The following is a 21338-nucleotide window of genomic DNA, read 5'->3' as shown; positions in this document are numbered from 1 at the left end:
TTCCTGATTCTAGACACAGTTGTCTGTTAGAGAGGAAAAGGCAGAAGAATTTAGAACAGACTTATCTCAGGAAAACCTATTGCAAGCCTTAGAGCACCCCTAGCAAGAGCCTCTCTCTTTGCAGCAGAACCTTTCTGCAGCTCTCTTGCTTGAGCTGCGGCTGGTGCTGGCTGAGAGTGGCACTGGGAGCAGGGGCTGCTGTGGGCTCCCGAGGAGTCCTTCCTGCTGTGCAGCAGGAGGGAAGCAGGAACCTGCGGGAAACTCAACTCCATTCGACTTGTCGGTTCCTGCAAGTCATCAGAACGCAGAGCTGAGCTGTAGGGATTTTCTTTGCTTTATTTTATCCCAGTAGCCCCTGTAAAGCTTAGGATAGGTATTGGATGGTTGAATGCCCTCACATTTCCTGGACACTCCAGCTGATATTTTATGGGAGTGTCCATTAGTGAAGACTGAGAAGAACACTTCCGTCCACCTGTCCTGTTCTCAGCTACCTTGTGTCACCTCCCTCTGAGCTGCACTGTCATCCCATTCAGGTGTTTCCCTGAGAAGAAACAGGAGAATGCTGCTGAGGAAGAAGGGCCACAGCAAGCCAGATGGAGCTTGGGAGCTTCTCTTCTTTCCATGGCTGCAGGAGCTGCGGGGCAGCTGCCAGAGAGCCCGGCAGGGCCAGGCAGTGCAGGGTGTTCTGGGCTGACCGGGGGCACCTGGCTTAGGGCACTCCGAGGGGCTTCTGCCAGACTTCCTCACCTCGCAGTGCCATCCAGCAGGACTCCCAAAGCCTACTGCATTGCCCACTGCCGTCCCAGAAACAAGACCCTGCAGGAGACCCTTCCAGGACGTGCAGCTGCATGGCCCTGCAGCCAGAGACGTACCTTGTCAAGGGCTGTGCAGATTTCTCCTGCAGGCAGCTCTCAGCATCCTCCCACTGCCAACTGCCTCCAAGCCCTCTCTCCTTCTCTCCTCTGCCCGTGCCAGCTGCGGTCAGAGCCCCCAGCCCTGCTGCACTGTGCAGAGGAGCTGCTCCTGGGCACAGCTGTCTCCCTGCACCACGGCCCTCTTGCCACGACCTCTCTTTGTCCCACGAGCCCGGCCCAGCTCAGCACCAGACGCCCAGCCCAAGGCATTGGAATCCCCCCTCGGGGGGCTTTGGGGAGGAGCCCACGAACCTCAGGCACTGAGAGACAATTGAAGACATCTCTCAACAAGTCCAAGTCAGAGGCAAGTTTCCTGCAGTGTCCCCCTGAGGGCCAGCACTGACACAGCCTCCCTTGGAGCTCGTTAGAGCAGAGCATTGGAGGCAGTGAGGACAAGGAGACAAAGGCAGTGTGAAGGTGACACTGATGTGTAGACAAACTGGATGTGTTTTACGAATGGAAAGGGCAAGCCTTGACCGCCAGCCCCTGGGAAGGGAGATCCTTTCCCTTCACACACTGCTCAGGGCTCTTCCTGGGGCAGGAGGAGATGCGGAGGTGCATGGCCAAATGCAGGAGAATGGTACGAGCCCTGCCTGGTTCATGTGTGGGGGCGAGGAGGCAATGAGGCCCTGGTGCTTTACCGATAAGCTGTCTCCTCCTAGGCCTCAGTGGCACAGACAACAGCCAGAGCCATGGACACAAAGACCTGGGTCCTGTTGGGACTCTCAGCCTTGTCACAGCCCTTGCTGCTCTCCACACCAGACTGTCCTAGGGACTCCCAGACCTGTACCCCTTTTCTGCTGGCTCTAGACCCTTGTCCGTGTGGTATCTCACCGGATCTGTGCTGAGTCTGATACCTCAGATCTTCTTGGTGGCCATGTTCCTCGTAAGGCAGCTCTGTAGGAAGCTGGCCTGGTTCCTGGGGAGCAGGCACCACTGCTCGTATGGCATCCCTCGTGGGGGATGTTCACGAGTCTATGGAGCTAGATGGGATCCCCCTCTTGATACTGAGGGAGCTGGCAGAAGTGCTCACCAGGCCGCTTTCCATCATTTATCAGCAGTCTTGGCTATCAGGGGTGTTCCCAGTCAACTGGTGACAAGGAAATATGATGCCCACCTACAAAATGGCTGGAAGGAGGATCTGGGGAACTACAGGCCTGTCAGTCTGACCAGTGACGGGGAAGTTCATGGAGCACATTATCTTGAGTACCATCATGCAACACTTAGAAGACAACCAGGTGATCAGGCGCAGTCAGGAGGGCTTTATCAAAGTCAGGTCCTACTTGACAATTCCAAACTCCTTCTATGACAAAGTGATGCACTCAGTGGATGACGTAATGGCCATGGATGTGGTTTAGCTAGACCTCAGTAAGGATTCTGAAACTGTTTCCTGCAGCGTTCTCCCAGAGAAACTGGCTGCTCGAGGCTTGGACGGGTATCTGCTTCCTTGGATTAAAAAGTGTCTGGGTGGCTGGGCCCAAAGAGTTGTGGGACATGGAGCTAAATGGAGTTGGAGGCCGTTCTCTAGTGGTGACCCCCAGGGCTCAGTTCTGGGGCCAGTTCCCTTGAATATTTTCATCAGTGATCTGGACAAGGGGATTAAGTGCACCCAAAGTAAGTTTGCAGACAACACCAAGTAAGAAGCGAGAGTTGGTCTCGTGGTTGGGCTCTGCAGAGGGTCCTAGATAGGCTGGACTCATGGGCCAAGGTCAAATCTATGAAGTTCAACAAGGCCAAGTGCTGGGTCCTGCACTTGGGGCACGACAACCCCCTTCCATGCTGGGGAATGGCGGGTGGAATGCTGCCCATCGGAAAGGGACTTGGGGGTATTGGTGGATAGTCGGCTGAATAGGAGCCAGCAGGGTGCTCAGGTGGCCAAGCAGGCCAACAGCATCTGGGCCAGAATGAATCCAGAGGAGGGCCACGAGGATGATCAAGGGGCTGGAGCACCTCTCCTCTGAAGACAGGCTGTGGGATTTGGTGTTGTTCAGCCTAGAGAAAAGAAGGCTCTGGGGAGACCTTATGGCGGCCTTCTAATACCTAAAGGGGGCTGAAGGAAAGCTGGGGAGGGACTCTTCATCAACTAGCGTAGTGATAGGACTAGGGGAAATGGTTTTCAATTGAAAGAGGGTAGGTTTAGATTAGATATTAGGCAGAAGTTCTTTTCTCAGAGGATGGTGAGGCACTGGAACAGGCTGCCCAGATATGTTGTGGATCCCCCCTCACTGGAAGGTTTGAAGGCCAGCTTGGATGGGGCTTTCAGCAAGCTGGTCTAGTGGAAGGTGTCTCTGCCCACGGCAGAGGGCTTGGAATTTTAGGATCTTTAAGGTCCTTTCCTACCCAAACTACTCTGTGATTCGCTGATTCTGTAAATCCAAAACACAGCACCACACCAGCTCCTAGGAAGAAAAATTAAGTCTATCCCAGCTAAAACTAGGACTATATTCAACCCTTACTCCATACCATTGTTCCTATGTCACACTCAGGTCTGACACTTTCTAAATAACTATCACCACTTTTCCTCTCTTTTGATATACGCACAGAGATATCTTGCCCTTAGGCTATTTGTGTCCTGGTTTTGGTTAGGATTGAGTTAATTTCCATCCTAGTATCATAGAATTGTAGAATGGCTTGTGTTGGAAGGGACCTTACAGATCATCTAAGTGAACTCCCCGCAGATTCCACCCACTAGATCAGGTTGGCCAAGGCCTCATCACCTCATCATGGCCTTGAACACCTCCAGGGATGGGGCATCCACAACTTCTTGGGCAACCAGTTCCAGTACCTCACTACCCTTACAGCGAAGATTTTCCTCCTGATGTGTAGTGTAGATCTCCCCTCTTTTAGTTTAAGACAATTCCCACATCCTCCTGTCATTACCTACCCGAGTAAAGAGTCCTTCTCCATTGTTTTTAAAAGACCCCTTTAAGGATTAAAAAGCTGCAAGGAGGTCTCCCTGGAGCCTTCTCTTCTCCAGGCTGAACAAACCTAACTCCTTCAGCCTGTCTTCACAGGCGAGGTGCTCCAGCCCTCTGATTTTCTTTGTAGCCCTTCTCTAAATTTTGCTGTGAGACGTTTACATCTTTCTTGTGCTTGTGGCCCCAAACCTGGACACAGTACTCCAGGTGAGGCCTCACAAGGGCAGAGCAGAGGGGGACAATCACCAGCCTCCACCTGCTGGCCACTTCTCTCTTGATGCAGCCCAGGATGCACTTGGCCTTCTGGGCTACAACCACGCACTGCTGGCTCATGTTGAGCGTTTCATCAGGCAGAACCCCCAAGTCCTTCTCTGCAGGGCTGCTCTCAATGAGTTCTTCTCCTAGCCTATCCCCATGTTTGGGATTTCCCCGGCCCACGTGCAGCACCTTGCTCTTGGACTTGTTGAACCTCCTTAGGTTCACATGGGCCCAAATTTCAAGCTTGTCCAGGACCCTTTGGATGGCATCCCTTCCTCTGTTGCATCCACTACACCTCTCAGCTTGGTGTCATCTGCACACTTGCTGAGGGTGCGCTCTACCCCACTGTCCCTGTCATTGACAATGATATTAAACAGTACCGGTCTCAGGATAGACCCCTGAGGGACACCACTCATCACCAGCCTCCACTTGGACATAGAGCCGTTGACCATCGCTCTCTGGGTGTGACCTTCAAGCCCACTCCTTATCCACTCAATGGTCCACCCATCAAAGGTGTATCTCTCTAATTTGGAGACCAGGATGTCATGTGAGACCATGTCAAAGGTCTTACAGAGGTCCAAGTAGACGACATCGGTCCGTCTTTGCTTGTTATCTGATGTGGTCACTCCATTGTAGAAAGCCACCAGATTGGTCCGGCACAGCCTACCCTTTGGTGAAGCCATGCTGGCTGTCTCAGATAAACCTCTTTGTCTTGCATGTGCCTTAACATTGATTCCAGGAGGACCTTTTCCATGGTCTTGCCAGGCACAGAGGTGAGGCTCACCATTCTGTAGTTCCCTGGGTCCTCCTTTCTATCCTTAATCAAAAGGGGAGTGATTCCATTTTTCCAGTCACCAGGGACTTTACCCGACTGCCAGGACTCTTCAAATATGATGGAGAGAGGCTTGGCAACTACATCAGCCAGTTCCCTCAGGACCCTGGGATGCAAGTCATCATGCCCCATAGACTTATACTTGTTTAGTTTCATCAGGTGGTCTCGAACCTGCTCTTCACTTCCAGCGGGTGGGATTTTGACCCCCAGCCTCCATCTCTGGGTTCACGGAAATGAAAGACTTGGGAAGCCTGACTGCCAGGGAAGAGTGAGGAGAAGACGTTGCTTAGTCCCTCAGCCTTCTCCATGGCTGTCATTACCAGTTCACCCTTCTCATCCATCAGAGGGGGTACACTCTCCTTGGCCTTTCTTTTCTGAGCAATGTATCTGCAGAATCTCTTCCTGTTATTCCGTTCATCCCATGACAAGCACAGTTCCATCTGTGCCTTGGGTTTCATTATTCCATCTCTGCACATCCAAAACTGAAGCATGCATGAGGGCCTGGGAAAAGGAACCCTGGATCCACAGAAGCCATTTGGGAAACAAAAGTTTTAGGTTGGAAGTGTGATTCTGTGGAGGTGCAGAGCTGATGGGCCCATTGTTCAGGATGATCCTAAAGACCTTTGTGTCCTTTTTGCTCCTGGCAACAACACCACTCCTTCTCAGGAATAAAGTAGACAAAAGAGGTGAGACCAGGAATGTCATCCGAAAGCTGATCCCAGTAAGATATGGGGAGGTCAGGAGCAGTCTGGACAAGAGAGATGTGAGATTTTGGGGTGGGAAGAAGAGCTTGGCCAGCAGAAATTAATGATTTCATAGAGGTATGAGGGTTCATGTAGTGTTGATGCTGCGGTAACACTGACTTAAAACAGTCATGTAAGCCCCTTACCTTACTTGAAATAGGAATTTTAATTCCTAAACATAAATGCTACTACAACACTCTGACAGGAATCCATTTTCTCTCTTGCAAACACTAATGTCTTCCCTTAACACTAACATTAAAATGCTCTATTTAACCCTAGACATCTTGGCAGACCGAAAACACCCGTAAACCACAGAGCTTGTCCATACCTTAACCACAGACCTGAAACCACAAGCAGAACACCAAACACACCCACTAAAACTTTGCTTAATCTCTAACCCAGAAAGTGAAAAACAGGTACCGAGGGGGCTAGAGAGTGGTCAGCTCTGCCTCAGGATCTCCTGCCCCAGCAGGAGGAATGGGACTGGGGCAGTGACTGGGAGGTCACTTCTGTCTCTGCAGCTGATAGGGCAGCAGCAGGAACGTGTCACGCAAAGGGACTGTGAGGTCCCTTGTGTCTGGAGGTGGCAGGTCACCCTTGGCTTCTCCCTGGGATGGGCACTTTGGGGCTGCCATCTGCCAGTGGCCCTGCTAGGCCAGCAGAAGGCCCCTGCTTGGCATGCTGCCTGTGGGATCCCCTCTGCCTCCATCCCCAGGAGGACCCAGACACAAAGAAGGCCCGCACAGAGCTTGTCCTGTCCCTTCTGCTTGAGGCCAGGACTGGACAGCAGGAGGCCCAAGGCTTGGCTGTGTCTAGCCAAGAAGCTGCAAGGCCAGCAGCAGGCCCAAGCCTTGGAAGATGCTGCAGATGTGACTTCTCTCTGCTTGGCTGACAGGCCGCAAGGAGCCTGATGGGTTGGGATGCCTGCTTCAGGAGTAGTTTCCACCCTGATGGAGCTTTGTTTTGTTGTGGAGATGAGCAGGAGAGAAAAAACTGCCACAAAGTGCACCTTGGAAGGTTGGCACTGGCCGTGAGGAAGAAGAAATGTCCAGGGGAACAACTGGTCTTGCTGCTAGAGCCTGAGGCAAAGAAGGCATTAAGTGCCTCAGCCTTCACCTCATCTCTTGTCACCAGGTTTCCTCCCACAGACAATAAAATATGATGAAGCTCCTGAATCCTCCATTATTAGAGTGTTTCTATAAAGATTTTTTATTGTCTTTGACAGTAATAGATGGATTGACATCCACCTGGGCTTTAACCCATCTGTATACTTCCCTGCACAGCTCCATATCTTTTAGGACACAGGTGCAGACAAAAGAAGAGCACAGCACAGAAGAGGTGCACAGCACAGAGGAGGTGGAACCTGACAGCCTTCCATCCCCTGCCCTTCTGTGACTCTGTGCTGCAATTCCATTCAGCTGGTTACTCCTGTATTATCCAAACTTCCCTGCAGCTCCTGATGCTGCTGTCTTGTCAGAGACAGCACAAACACAGAAAGGTGGAACTGTCTGCCTGCAGACATGAACACCTGTCAGAATGGAGCATCAGAGTGGGGGAACCCTGAGAAACTGCATGATTTTGCCTACAGAAACCTCTTGACCTTTACAAGGAGAAGAGCCCAGTCCTGCAGCAGAGGAAGAGGAACCCCACACATCAGGGCAGACTGGGACCCTGCTGAGTGAGCAGTGCCCAGGAGGAGAAGGGCCTGGGCACCACGAGTGGTCTCATACGAGCTACTCAGCTAAGACACCATATGACAGCACATGGACAAGGGTCTACAGCCAGCAGCGAAAGAGGTGCATGTCTGGGAGACGCTACGATACTCTGGTAATCAGAGGAGCAAGGAAATAGGCAAGGCTGAAGGTCCCAACAAACCGAGATCTTTGTGTCCAAGGCTATGGCTTTTGTCTCTGTCACTGAGGCCTATGAAGAGACAGCGTATTGCTAAAGAACCAGGACCTCCTCATCCCCACTGATTAACCAGGCAGGGCTCATACCATTCCCTGCACTTGGCCATGCACATCCCCATCTCCTCCTGCCCCACGAAGAGCCCTCAGCAGTGTGTGAAGGGAAAGGATCTCCCTTCCCAGGGGCTGGCGGTCAAGGCCTGGCCCTTGTGCTTGATGACACACATCCAGTTTGTCTACACATCAGGGTCACCTTCACACTGCCTTTGTCTCCTTGTCCTCACTGCCTCCAATGCTCTGCTCTAACGAGCTCCAAGGGAGGCTGTGTCAGTGCTGGCCCTCAGGGGGACACTGCAGGAAACTTGCCTCTGACTTGGACTTGTTGAGAGATGTCTTCAATTGTCTCTCAGTGCCTGAGGTTCGTGGGCTCCTCCCCAAAGCCCCCCGAGGGGGGATTCCAATGCCTTGGGCTGGGCGTCTGGTGCTGAGCTGGGCCGGGTTCCTGGGACAGAGAGAGATTGTGGCAAGAGGGCCGTGGTGCAGAGAGACAGCTCTGCCCAGGAGCAGCTCCTGTGCACAGCGCAGCAGGGCTGGGGGCTCTGACCGCAGGTGGCACGGGGACAGGAGAGAAGGAGAGAGGGCTTGGAGGCTGTTGGCAGTGGGAGGATGCTGAGAGCTGCCTGCAGGAGAAATCTGCACAGCCCTTGACAAGTTACGTCTCTGGCTGCAGGGCCATGCAGCTGCACGTCCTGGAAGGGTCTCCTGCAGGGTCTTGTTTCTGGGACGGCAGTGGGCAATGCAGTAGGCTTTGGGAGTCCTGCTGGATGGCACTGCGAGGTGAGGAATTCTGGCAGAAACCCCTCGGAGTGCCCTAAGCCAGGTGCCCCTGGTCAGCCCAGAACACCCTGCCCTGGCTGGCCAGGCCGGGCTCTCTGCCAGCTGCCCCGGAGCTCGTGAAGCCATGCAAAGAAGAGAAGCTCCCAAGCTCCCTCTGGCTTGCTGTGGCCCTTCTTCCTCAGCAGAATTCTCCTCTTTCTTCTCAGGGAAACACCTCAATCTTATGATAGCGCAGCTCAGAGAGGGGTGACACAAGGCAGCTGAGAACAGGACTGGTGGACAGAAGGGCTCTTCTCAGTCTTCACTAATGGACACTCCCATAAAATATCAGCTGGAGTGTCCAGGAAATGTGAGGGCATTCAACCATCCAATACCTATCCTAAGCTTTACAGGGGCTACTGGGATAAAATAAAGCAAACAAAATCCCTACAGCTCAGCTCTGCGTTCAGATGACTTGTTTGCAGGAACCGACAAGTCGAATGGAGTTGAGTTTCCCCCATGTTCCTGCCTCCCTCCTGCTGCACAGCAGGAAGGACTCCTCTGGAGCCCACAGCAGCCCCTGCTCCCAGTACCACCCTCAGCCAGCACCAGCCACAGCTCAAGCAGGGGAGATGCAGAAAGGTTCTCCTGCAAAGAGGGAGGCTTGGGCTGGGGGTGCTCTAAGACTTGCAATAGGTTTTCCTGAGATAATTATGTTCTAACCTTTTTCTGCCTTTTCCTCTTCAACAGAAAGAGCAGTGTCCAAAGTCAGGAAATGGCCAACATCAGCTCTGTGAGCGAGTTCCTCCTGCTGGCATTCGCGGACAGACGGGAGCTGCAGCTCCTGCACTTCAGGCTCTTCCTGGGCATCTACCTGGCTGCCCTCCTGGGCAACGGCCTCATCCTCACTGCCATAGCCTGCGACCACCGCCTCCACACCCCCATGGACTTCTTCCTCCTCAACCTCACCCTCTTCGACCTGGGATCCATCTCCACCACTCTGCCCAAAGCCATGGCCAATGCCCTCTGTGACACCAGGGCCATCTCCTATCAAGTGTGTGGTGCACAGGTCTTTTTCTTTCTCTTCTTTATATCAGCAGAATATTATACTCTTACTGTCATGTTCTATGACCGCTACGCTGCCATCTGCAAGCCCCTGCACTACGGGAGCCTCGTGGGCAGCAGAGCTTGTGCCCAGATGGCAGCAGCTGCCTGGGGCAGTGGCTTTCTCAATGCTGTCCTGCACACGGCCACTACCTTTTCCCTGCCCCTCTGCCAAGGCAATGCTGTGGACCAGTTCTTCTGTGAAATACCCCAGATCCTCAAGCTCTCCTGCTCAGGTTCAGACTACCTAAAGGAAGTTAGACTTCTGGTGGTTAGTGCATGTTTAGCATTTGGCTGTTTTGTTTTCATAGTGCTATCCTATGTGCAGATCTTCAGGGCTGTGCTGAGGATCCCCTCTGAGCAGGGCCGGCACAAAGCCTTTTCCACGTGCCTCCCTCACCTGGCCTTGGTCTCTCTGTTTGTCAGCACTGCCGTGTTTGCCCACCTGAAGCCCCCCTCCATCTCCTCCCCATCCTTGGACATGGTGGTGTCATTTCTGTACTCGGTGGTGCCTCCAGCAGTGAACCCCCTCATCTACAGCATGAGGAACCAGGACCTCAAGGAGGCAGTGAGGAAACTCTTTGGACACATGCTTTTGTGAACCATTAATGTTCACTTGATTTCCAGGTTTATTTCAGAAACAGGAAAATATTTTTTATTATTTGTCTTTATGAATATATTCTCCAAGTTTTGGTTTTCGTTTAAATAATGTTATTCCTAACATTCTGCCCGTTATATTTTCTAACTTACTTTAACCGAATAGTCTCATGTACTTACAAAACTGGGCTTCATGTGTAGATAAATACAATAAAAAAAACAGGAGAAATTCATTGTTATCAGCTGCCGTCTCTTCCCATCTCCTGTGCAGCTGGGGGAGCAGCCCCAGCACATAGGAGGGGCTCAGGGCCCAGAGCCCAGCTGCCACAGGGAGGAGCAGCCCCGCTGGCCCTCGCGGCTGCCCCTCACTGCCCGCTGGGCTCTGCCTCTCTGCTGCCTTCGGGTCGGGGCTGCTGCTTCCCTGGAGCCATGGCCATGGCCAGCAGCAGGACATGGTCTTTCAAGTGCTGCTCTCTTCTGGCTTCCACATTGTGTTTCTTGTATTTGGATAAGTCCTGAGAGCCCATGTATGTTGGTGACAGTCCTGTTATCCCTACATTGGCATCTCTTCAATATCTCTGCACGCCTCTTGCAAACCTGGTTTCAGGAATACACCCAAGGAGCTGCTTCCTGACCAGACCTCTTGCTTTTCTGGGCCTCACAATGGATCAGAACCCCAGAGTGATCGGTGAAGGACCAAGGGCTGCACTGGGAGCTGCCTTCTTTGCTGTCCATGGCTCAGCAAACAGTAACTGGCCTTGTCAGGCCTGGTACTGTCCCAGTGGTGCTGGGTCTGATGGCAAATGGCATCCTGGAGAGGAATCTGGAGCTGCACTGTGCCTGGGCCAGGCCTCTTGTGCTGGCCTGGGGAGCGGGGCTGGCCCTGCGGGGCACAGGCACTCTGTGCTGGGGATGTCCCAGGCAGGAGGGCAGGGCTCCTGCAGCTTCACGGCCCTCCATCTCCTGAGCCGTGGCTGGCCCCAGCGCGGGGGCTGCTGGGGAGGCCCAGAGCCGCCTTTGTGCCAGCAGCTGCGGTGCCTTGCGAGGGGCTGGGGCTGTGCTGGCCGTGCCCAGAGCCCTGCAGCAGGCTGCAGTGGGCACTGGCCTGGGGCCAGCCCAGCCTGGGCTGCTGGGCTGGGGAGAGGTCCGGGAGGTGGGGAGAGGTGGGCAGGATTTGGGCTGGGCTGGGCTGGGCAGTGCCCGGCATAGGGCACCAGCAGTGTCAGGGAGCGGTGGCAGCATGCAGGGGAGGGCTCCCAGCAGGGCTTGGTGCTGCAGAGCCAGGGCTGGGGAAGGGAGCCCAGAGCTGCAGGGGCAGGGGACACGAGGCCGCTCGGGGCCCTTGCTGGCCTGGGCAGAGCAGGAAGGCGGCCCAGGGCATTTGTCCCCTCACCGCAGCCTGCCACGACCTGCAAGGCGCTCACGGAGCATCCAGGGCCAGGCTCTGCGCCGTGGTGCGCAGGTAGAGGGCAAAGCCTCTCTGAAAAAGAGGCTGAAAGTGAGAAAGGTCCCTCCGCTGTCCCGTGGTGTGACAGGGCCAGGGTGGGACAGCTTACCTTTATTTGATATAGTTCTTGTGTAATTTGCATTGGTGATGGCACAAAAAGACAGTTCCTTCAGCAGTGATGTACATCTTTCTTCATGTTAGGACACAATTCAACATCCTTCACTCTGCTTTATCTCGCTGATGAACTGGATTAGGTCTCCTTGAGTAGTCTGAGGCACAATGCAGTGCTTTTTGCCTTCTGACACTCCAGCACAATATCTATGACATTCCCTTACTCTGCGCGTTGAGCTGACGGGTCATTTCACATTTTTCTCTTTCAAAACCTGAGTTGGACGGGGACTATTTCGAAAGTGGGACAAGCTGATGGGTTCTGTCTCAGCCATTTGAAGCGTACTATACTTGAGTTTTGCAGCCTGAGTTTGCTAAAGATGACCCAGGAAGGTAAACGGATGTTCAAGTGTCTCGTAGGAATAAGGGAGAGTATCTTGGGTTTCCAATGGCCATTTCAGATTTAGGTCAGTCCCAGGAACCCACTGAACTAGGGTGTTGTCTTTGAAGGGGTTTCCTGTGCTGGGCTTGTTAGTAATAGAAGATGAAATAATACAATATTGCTTAATATGTTACATTTGCGATGTACTGTTCCGGGGCTGCGCTTGGAAGATACAAAATATATGTGCAAGGGTAGCATGAGAGAATGCACCGATTCATGATGAGGAGTAAGGAGGATTAAAAGAATGCTCAATTTGCAAGACTTCTAGGTAACTGGGGCTTCTTGAACCCTGGGAACTGGATCAAACCAACCTTGCGGTTTGGACTGAGACCGAGGGCTCAGAGAGCATGCGTGAGAAAGAAAGGTTAAAAAGTTCAGCTCTGATGAAGACATCTTACTTCATCCCTACGACCACCCGGATGACCACCACTGAGTAGTACGCAAGCGCAGAAGGACTGATAAGATAATTAGCATACGAAGCGAGGCTAGGCGGAGCTAGGAAATGAATATGCATAGATGAGTTGTGAAACCTTATGCATATGTAATATCTTAGGATATAAAAGAGAACTAAGAGAACAAATCAGACGAAGTTAGATTTGGGCAGGCATGCCCCTAACTTCCGGCACCTAATAAAGCACCTTCATATAATCACTTTGTGGATTATGTGTCTTCATGAACGCTAACAGGCTGGGCTGCAGTTACAGGGACAAAGACCACTGCTGGCAGGGGAGGTGCCCTGGGAACTCCACCTGGCTACATACGAATCCTCCAAAGGGCTCTGGTCTCTTTCATGTCCTGCTTGCTTACTGTCTGACAGCAAAGCTCTGCCTGAATACCCAGTAATTACTTTAGTACTTAAGTAGCAGAGCAACTCCCCTTACTCTTTGATCATTCAGACCGCTCTCACCAACCCAGTTGCTGCTTTGAGTTTCAGTGAGTTCCAGCTCGCCCATCTCTCAGCAGTCTGTCTAATGGTTTCCTTAGCAAGAAACTCATCATTTCTCATTGAATTAGTATGATATGGATTAATATTAACACTATGATTTTAAATTTCCTATTAATCAGTGTAAAATATATCATGTACAGTCATCCTTTTGGGAAGGTAAACATCACTGGAGGCAACAAAATGAGGAACATGAACATTGGTGGTTTTTTTTTTGAAAATTGCAGCATGGTTTCCTATTCTTTGCTTTTCAATAGGAAAAACCCTGCTCTTCCTACACTAGGCAGGGATCCAAAGGAGAAACCCTAGACCAATACCTATAGGAGAATGATGCTCCAAGCTGAAATGCAACAAAATTCAGCCTTTAAAATGAGGAAAGAGTTCTATTAGATGCTCTTTGAAATCTTCCTCCTTAACTACACCATGAAAGCTCTCCAATTACCTGCACAAGTCCTGAACACTTGAAGAACACTGAGGGAGAGATACGGCTCCTTAGGACTTTCTCTCTTTTAATGAGTTCCATGGTGTATTTTGGTGCTCAGTCTATGAAGCTCAGGTACTGAGAGGAGAATGATGCAACTGCTTGAGAAAGTAAAGTCAAAAGGAAAAGTTGAAGTGACTTGGAGTATTAATGGGCCCCACTGAGGGCTGTTCCTAACAAAGCCTCCCCAGGGACTTGTTAGGGCAGATCATTGGAGGCCATGATTACAGACAGGCAAAGCACTGTGCTGAGAAAAATCTTGGCTGGTTTTGGTGAAGCAGAAGGGCCAAGGCCTGACCCCAGCCCCTGCGAGGGGAGATCCTGCACCCCCCCGTCTGGCTCAGGGCTCTTCTTGGGGTCTGTATGATGTGGTGGGCAGTGTGATGCCACAAGAAGAACTTCATTAGGACACCTCCCCACCCCTGCACAGGGTATCAAGGAAGCAGTGAGGCCCCATTGCAATGACTCTATCTCGTCTCCTCAGAAGCTCTAGGCAAAGGGACAAAAAGGTCAGGGCTGTTGGGGCATTCCATTCCTGCCAGCACCCTCTGCCTTCTCCTCTGCAGGCTTTCCTATGCTGTCCCATACTTTGTCCTATTTCCTTGAAGTCTGCAGACACCCATCTCTGTCCACCACTTTGCTCTCATCCAGGACTTTTCATCAATTCACCAATATCTCATCAACCCTCACCAGCTGTTCCTTGAAACACAAAGCTAGAGTCTGATCACAGATGCTCACCAGCATCTCCCAAGCCCTGGGCCTGCTGCTGGCTTTGAAGCTTCTTGGCTAGACACAGCCAAGCCTTGTGCCTCCTGCTGTGCAGTCCTGGACTCAAGCAGAAGGGACAGGACAAGCCCTGTGCGGGCCTTCTTTCTGTCTGGATCCTCCTGGGGATGGAGGCAGAGGGGATCCCACAGGCAGCATGCCAAGCAGGGGCCTTCTGCTGGCCTAGCAGGGCCACTGGCAGATGTCAGCCCCAAAGTGCACATCCCAGGGAGAAGCCAAGGGTGACCTGCCACCTCCAGACACAAGGGACCTCACAGTCCCTTTGCGTGACACGTTCCTGCTGCTGCCCTATCAGCTGCAGAGACAGAAGTGACCTCCCAGTCACTGCCCCAGTCCCATTCCTCCTGCTGGGGCAGGAGATCCTGAGGCAGAGCTGAGCTCAGCAGAGCATTCCCACCCATCTCATCCTTGTGGCCCACAAACCGACCAGACCCATGGCTCCTCACACTCATCTCTGAATGCCATGCGACTGCACAGCAACCTCACAGTTCCTGCCCTGCCGCAAGGGGCCAAGCACCTAACGTTAAGGGTCAGGTGAGAGGCTGAAAGTGAGGAGGTTAATGCACAGGAACGAGGGCTTTGTCTGGTTACTTTTTACATTTGGGTTTAGGGACCAGGGCTCACCTTTCTGGGTTAGAGTTTAAGCAAATATTTTGTGGGCAGGTTTGATGTTCTGCTTGGGGTGTCATGTCTGTGATTAGGGGATGGGCAGGCTTTGTGGTTTAGGGTTTTGTTTAGGTTTTTGGTTGTTGTTTAACCCTTGAAGTCTAGGGTTAAATAGAGCAATTACAAGCTAGTGCTAAGAGCAGGGATCAAGGTAAGCAAGAGAGTAAGGGTAAGGGAAAGAGGCTATGGGCTGAGTTTTGGCTTCAGTGCATACTTTGAGCTCAGGCAGAAGAGTAGTGGATTCCTGTCGGGGTGTGGGGTAGCATTTCGATTTATGAATTAAGGTTACTGATTGAAACTGGGGAAGGGCCTAACATGACTGTTTTAAGTCACCGTTACAGCAGCATCAGCATAACCTGAACCCTCTTACCTCTAGAAATTCCTTAATTTCTGCTGGCCAAGCCCCTATTGCCTCCCCCAAATCTCACATCTCTCCTGTCCATGCTTCTCCTGACCTCCCCATATCAGTCTTTTCATTGGGATCAGCTTTCTGATGGCTTTCATGATCTCAGAGTTAAGGTTTAGGAGAGGGTTTAAGGTGAGGAGGTTAATGCACAGGAACAGGGGCTTTGGGTTAGAGATTAAGCAACTGTTTAGTGGGAGGGTTTGGTGTTCTGCTTGGGGTGTCAGGTCTGTGGTTAGGCTATGGTAAACTTTGTGCTTTAGGGTTTGCTTTAGCACTGGTAAGAATTTCTCTAGGATTAAAAAGAGCATTTTAATGCTAGTGTAAACGGAAGGGATCAGGGTGAACAAGAGAGCAAGTGTAAAGGTAAGGGGCTGAGTTTTGGCTTCACGGGATTCTTGGAGGTCAGGCATTAGAGTAGTGAATTCCTGTCAGGGTGTGGAGCAGCATTTAGGTTTAGGGATTGTCCTGGTTCCAGTTAGGACAGAGTTAATTTTCCCTCATAGTAGCTGGTAGGGTGCTATGTTTTGGATTAGGATGAGAAGAGCGCTGATAACACGCTGATGTTTTAATTGTTGCAGAGCAGTGCTTACACCAGGCCAAGGACTTTTCGGCTTCTCGCTCTGTCCCGCCAGCGAGCAGGCTGGGGGTGCAGCAGGAGCTGGGAGGGGACAGACCCAGGACAGCTGACCCAAACTGGCCAAAGGGGTATTCCATATCATCTGACGTCATGCTAAACAATATATAGGGGTGGCTGGGCGGGGTGGGGGGCCGGCTGCTCGGGGATAGGCTGGGCATCGGTCAGCGGGTGGTGAGCAATTGCATTGTGCATCACTTGTTTTCTTACACATTATTATTATTAATACTATTATCATTATCACTATTATTATTATTATTGTTATTATTATTTTCCTGTCTTAATAAACTGTCTTTATCTCAACTCACAGGCTTCACTTTCCCGTTTCTCTCCCCCATCCCAGAGAGGGAGGGGGGAGGGTGAGCGAACGGCTGTGTGGTGTTTAGCTGCCAGCCGGGTTAAACCACAACAGTCCTTTTGGCGCCCAACGTGGGGCTCGAAGGGTTGAGATATAGACAGATTTGACCAGAGTGTGTTAAACTAAAATTGGTATAAGTATTGGACCTGCTTAATAGTTGCTAGTCACGATGGTGATCGCCTTAATCTGCAGTCTGCTGTGCCTGTTTTCCAAACTGAGTTTTATAGTGCGTTACTTTCTGTATGTGCTCCCTGTTGCACTGTTTATCCTTTCCGGGCCCTGGTTTAAGATTGTTATGGTACTGTGCGGTGTAACAATGGCTTATGAAATGATGAGATTTCTGGTCATGACTCTAACCTGGTATTTGTACTCAGCACTGACGTCGACTCTATACTTTGGAAACCATATCTCGGCAACTATTAGCAATTACACCTATTGCCTGTTTTCGTTAGGGAGCCAATCTGTGAAGGGGACAGGGGAAGACATGTTTCCCTCCCTGTTCACTCTCCCTTTCTCCTTCACCACCCTCTTATCCCCCGAGCTAGTTACGGTGGTTCTCCGAGATGTTGAATATCCTTGGGATACTCAGACCAGCCTGCTCTTGTTGTTATGTCTCCTGAATGCGCTTCAGGTTTTGTTGAGGGTTAAACAACTACTTAGGAATCTCATCCGGAGATCTGTCTTGAGGCGGGATAGTTGCGAGTGGCAGGGAGTGTGGGAGGATATGGGCAGGTTTCTAGAGCAGCGGTCACCTCCAGTGTTTTGGACATTCACCCCTGAACAACTGCAAAATCCTAAAAAGCTGGCAGAATGCTTGAAAAAAAGGTGTCATGACTCTGGCAGTTCCAAAGTGACGCAAATCACTGTAGCGTGCTGGGGTCTGGCTTGTGCCTATCGAGCTGCAATTGATGCTACTATCAACCTAGCTCCGGCTCCTGCAGCTGCTCCCACTCCTGTGTCTGGGTCAGAGAAACGAGCTGTAGCAGTGCAAGTTGACCCCGCAGAGGGTATTCCAACCCCTGTGGCAGACCCTGCGTCTGGGTCAGAGAAACGAGCTGTAGCAGTGCAAGTTGCCCCTGTAGACAAGGTGAAAAAATGGTATAGAGGCTCAGGTCGTTTAGAACGCAGACAGTCTTCTGCTAAGTTTGGGCATAGAGAAGACGAGGCTGGGCCATCAAAGGTGCAGGAGACTGAAGATGAGGATGAGGATGTCGAAAAATCAACAGTAACTACCCGGACTCTATACCAGCATGAGCTACGAGATGTGCGAAAAGATTTTGGTCGCTGTATAGGTGAGCAGCTTGTCACCTGGCTGCTCCGGTGCTGGGACACCAGAGCCAATTGTGTGGAATTAGAGGGCAGGGAAGCCAGGCGGCTGGGATCCCTTGCTAGAGACGCAGGCATTGACAAAGCAATTGGAACACGATCTCACAGCCTCTGGAGGCGTCTCCTGTCAGCTGTGAAGGAAAGGTATCCCTTCAAGGAAGAACTTGTATGTCTACCAGGCAAATGGACAACCATGGAGAAGGAATTCAGTACCTGAGGGAATTGGCCGTACGGGAAGTAATTTATAAGGACCTAGACAATGCACAAACATCCACAGATCCAGATGAAGTCCAGTGTACACAACCCATGTGGCAGAAGTTTGTACGGAGTACACCATCATCATATGCCAGCTCATTGGCAATACTAACCTGGAAAGAGAATGAGGAACCCACAGTGGATGAAGTGGCTAAACAACTCCGGCAGTACAAAGGAAATCTCTCCTCTTCCCTACAGGCCTGTGTCTCGGCTGTGGAGAAACTCTCTGAAGAGGTCCACCAACTTAAAGAGAATTTATCTTCCCCTCCACCTGAACGAACCAGTGTCCACCAGCTAAAAGAGGATACTTTGGAGAAACTATTTGAAGATGTCCACCAACTTAAAGAGAGTTTATTTTCCTCCCCACCTGTACAAACCAGTGTCTCAGCTATTAGGGGTAAACGTTCATCCGTGCAAGGAAGACAATATGGTGGGCACACACACCGCACCACCCTGTGGTTTTACCTACGTGACCATGGAGAGGCCATGAGAAAATGGGATGGAAAATCTACTGCGACCCTAGAGGCACGGGTACATGAATTGCAAAAGAAAACAATTGGGAAAAAGGGGTTCTCTGAAAAGTTTGCTGCTCCAACTTCCAGCAGGCAGTCCTTTAAACACAGAAACAAAGATTCTGACCAGGACTAGAGGGGCCCTGCCTCCAGCCAGGGGGAGGAAAGGGACAATCGAGTTTATTGGACTGTGTGGATTCGATGGCCTGGCACGTCAGACGCACAGAAGTACAAGGCTTTGGTAGACACCGGTGCACAATGTACTCTAATGCCATCAAGCTATAAAGGGCCAGAGCCCATCTGTATTTATGGTGTGACGGGGAGATCCCAGCAGTTAACTGTATTGGAGGCTGAAGTGAGTCTAACCGGGAATGAGTGGCAAAAGCACTGTATTGTGACTGGCCCAGATGCTCCGTGCATCCTTGGCATAGACTATCTTAGAAGAGGATATTTCAAGGACCCAAAAGGGTTCCGCTGGGCTTTTGGCATAGCTGCCTTGGAGACAGAGGACATTAAACAGTTGTCTACCTTTCCTGGTCTCTCAGAGGACCCTTCTGTTGTGGGGTTGCGGACGGTTGAAGAACAGCAAGTGCCGATCACTACCACAACTTTGCACCGGCGGCAATATCGCACCAACCGAGACTCCCTGAGTCCCATCCATAAGCTAATTCGTCAACTGGAGAGCCAAGGAGTGATCAGCAAGACTCATTCACCTTTTAATAGTCCCATATGGCCAGTGCGAAAGTCTAATGGTGAGTGGAGACTAACAGTGGACTATCGTGGCCTGAACGAAGTCACGCCACCACTGAGTGCTGCAGTGCCGGACATGCTAGAACTCCAGTATGAACTGGAATCAAAGGCAGCCAAGTGGTATGCCACAAATGATATCGCTAATGCATTTTTCTCCATCCCTCTAGCAGCACAGTGCAGGCCACAGTTTGCTTTCACTTGGAGGGGAGTCCAATATACTTGGAATCGGCTGCCCCAGGGGTGGAAACACAGCCCTACCATTTGCCATGGACTGATCCAGTCTGCGCTGGAGCAGGGGGAAGCTCCTGAACACCTGCAGTACATCGATGACATCATTGTGTGGGGTGACACTGCAGAGGAAGTTTTCGAGAAAGGGAAGAAAGTAGTCCAAATCCTTCTGAAGGCCGGTTTTGCCATAAAACAGAATAAAGTTAAAGGACCTGCACGAGAGATCCAGGTTTTAAGAATAAAATGGCAAGATGGACGTCGTCAAATCCCAATGGATGTGATCAACAAAATAACAGCTATGTCTCCACCAACTAGCAAAAAGGAAACACAAACTTTCCTAGGTGTCATGGGGTTTTGGAGAATGCATAGTCCAAATTACAGTCTGATATTAAACCCGCTCTACCAAGTAACCCGTAAGAAGAATGTTTTTGAATGGGGCCCTGAGCAACGACAAGCCTTTGAACAAATTAAGCAGGAAATAGTTCATGCAGTGGCCCTCGGGCCAGTCCGAACAGGACCAGATGTAAAGAATGTGCTCTACACCGCAGCCGGGGAGAATGGTCCCACCTGGAGCCTCTGGCAGAAAGAACCTGGGGAAACTCGAGGTCGACCCCTGGGGTTTTGGAGTCGGGGATACAGAGGATCTGAGGCCCGCTATACTCCAACTGAAAAGGAGATATTGGCAGCATATGAAGGAGTTCGATCTGCTTCGGAAGTGGTCGGTACTGAAGCGCAGCTCCTCCTGGCACCCCGACTGCCGGTACTAGGCTGGATGTTCAAAGGAAGGGGCCCCTCTACACATCATGCAACTGATGCTACATGGAGCAAGTGGGTTGCACTGGTTACTCAGTGGGCTCCAATAGGAAACCCCAGTCGCCCAGGAATCTTGGAGGTGATTATGGACTGGCCAGAAGGCAAATACTTTGGGATATCATCAGAGGAGGAGGTGGTCCGTGCTGAAGAAGCCCCACTGTACAACAAGCTACCGGAAAATGAGAAGAAATATGCCCTGTTCACTGATGGGTCCTGTCGTATTGTGGGAAAGCATCGGAGATGGAAAGCTGCTGTATTGAGTCCTACACGACGAGTTGCAGAAGCTGCTGAGGGAGAAGGTGAATCGGGTCAGTTTGCAGAAGTGAAAGCCATTCAGCTGGCTTTAGATATTGCTGAACGAGAAAAGTGGCCTGTTCTCTATCTCTGTACTGATTCATGGATGGTAGCAAATGCCCTGTGGGGGTGGTTACAGCAATGGAAGCAGAACAACTGGCAGCGCAGGGGCAAGCCCATCTGGGCTGCGGCATTGTGGCAAGATATTGCTGCCCGGGTAGAGAACCTGGTTGTAAAGGTATGCCACGTGGATGCTCATGTGCCCAAGAATCGGGCTACTGAAGAACATCAAAACAACCAGGAGGTGGATCAGGCTGCTAAGATTGCAGTGGCTCAGGTGGACCTGGACTGGCAACATAAAGGTGAATTATTTATAGCCCGTTGGGCCCATGACACTTCAGGCCATCAAGGTAGAGATGCAATATACAGATGGGCTCGTGATCGGGGGGGTGGACCTGACCATGGACACTATAGCACAGGTTATTCATGATTGTGAAACATGTGCTGCAATCAAGCAAGCCAAATGGTCCAAGCCTCTTTGGTATGGAGGACGATGGCTGAAATATAAAAATGGAGAGGCCTGGCAGATTGATTACATCACACTCCCTCAAACCCGCAACGGCAAGCGCCACGTACTTACAATGGTGGAAGCAACCACCGGATGGCTGGAAACATATCCGGTGCCCCATGCCACCACCCGGAACACTCTCCTGGGCCTTGAAAAGCAAGTCCTATGGCGACATGGCACCCCAGAGAGAATTGAGTCAGACAACGGGACTCATTTCCGAAACAACCTTATA

At 51.3% G+C, this 21338-nt stretch overlaps 1 protein-coding gene across 1 annotated transcript; it reads left to right on the top strand.

The window, feature by feature from the left end:
* Window positions 1–9163: 9163 nt before the first annotated feature.
* Window positions 9164–10093, top strand: LOC136787748 (olfactory receptor 14J1-like). Its single transcript, XM_066985066.1, has 2 exons — window positions 9164–9562; window positions 9821–10093. The coding sequence occupies exons 1-2, from the start codon at window positions 9164–9166 to the stop codon at window positions 10091–10093; spliced, it is 672 nt and encodes a 223-aa protein (XP_066841167.1).
* The last annotated feature ends 11245 nt before the right edge of the window (window positions 10094–21338 follow it).

The sequence above is a fragment of the Anser cygnoides genome, chromosome 30 (genome assembly GCF_040182565.1).
Source record: "Anser cygnoides isolate HZ-2024a breed goose chromosome 30, Taihu_goose_T2T_genome, whole genome shotgun sequence".
NCBI lineage: Eukaryota > Metazoa > Chordata > Aves > Anseriformes > Anatidae > Anser > Anser cygnoides.
Note: the sequence above shows the minus strand (reverse complement) of the source record. Positions and strands in the feature narration are given on the sequence as shown.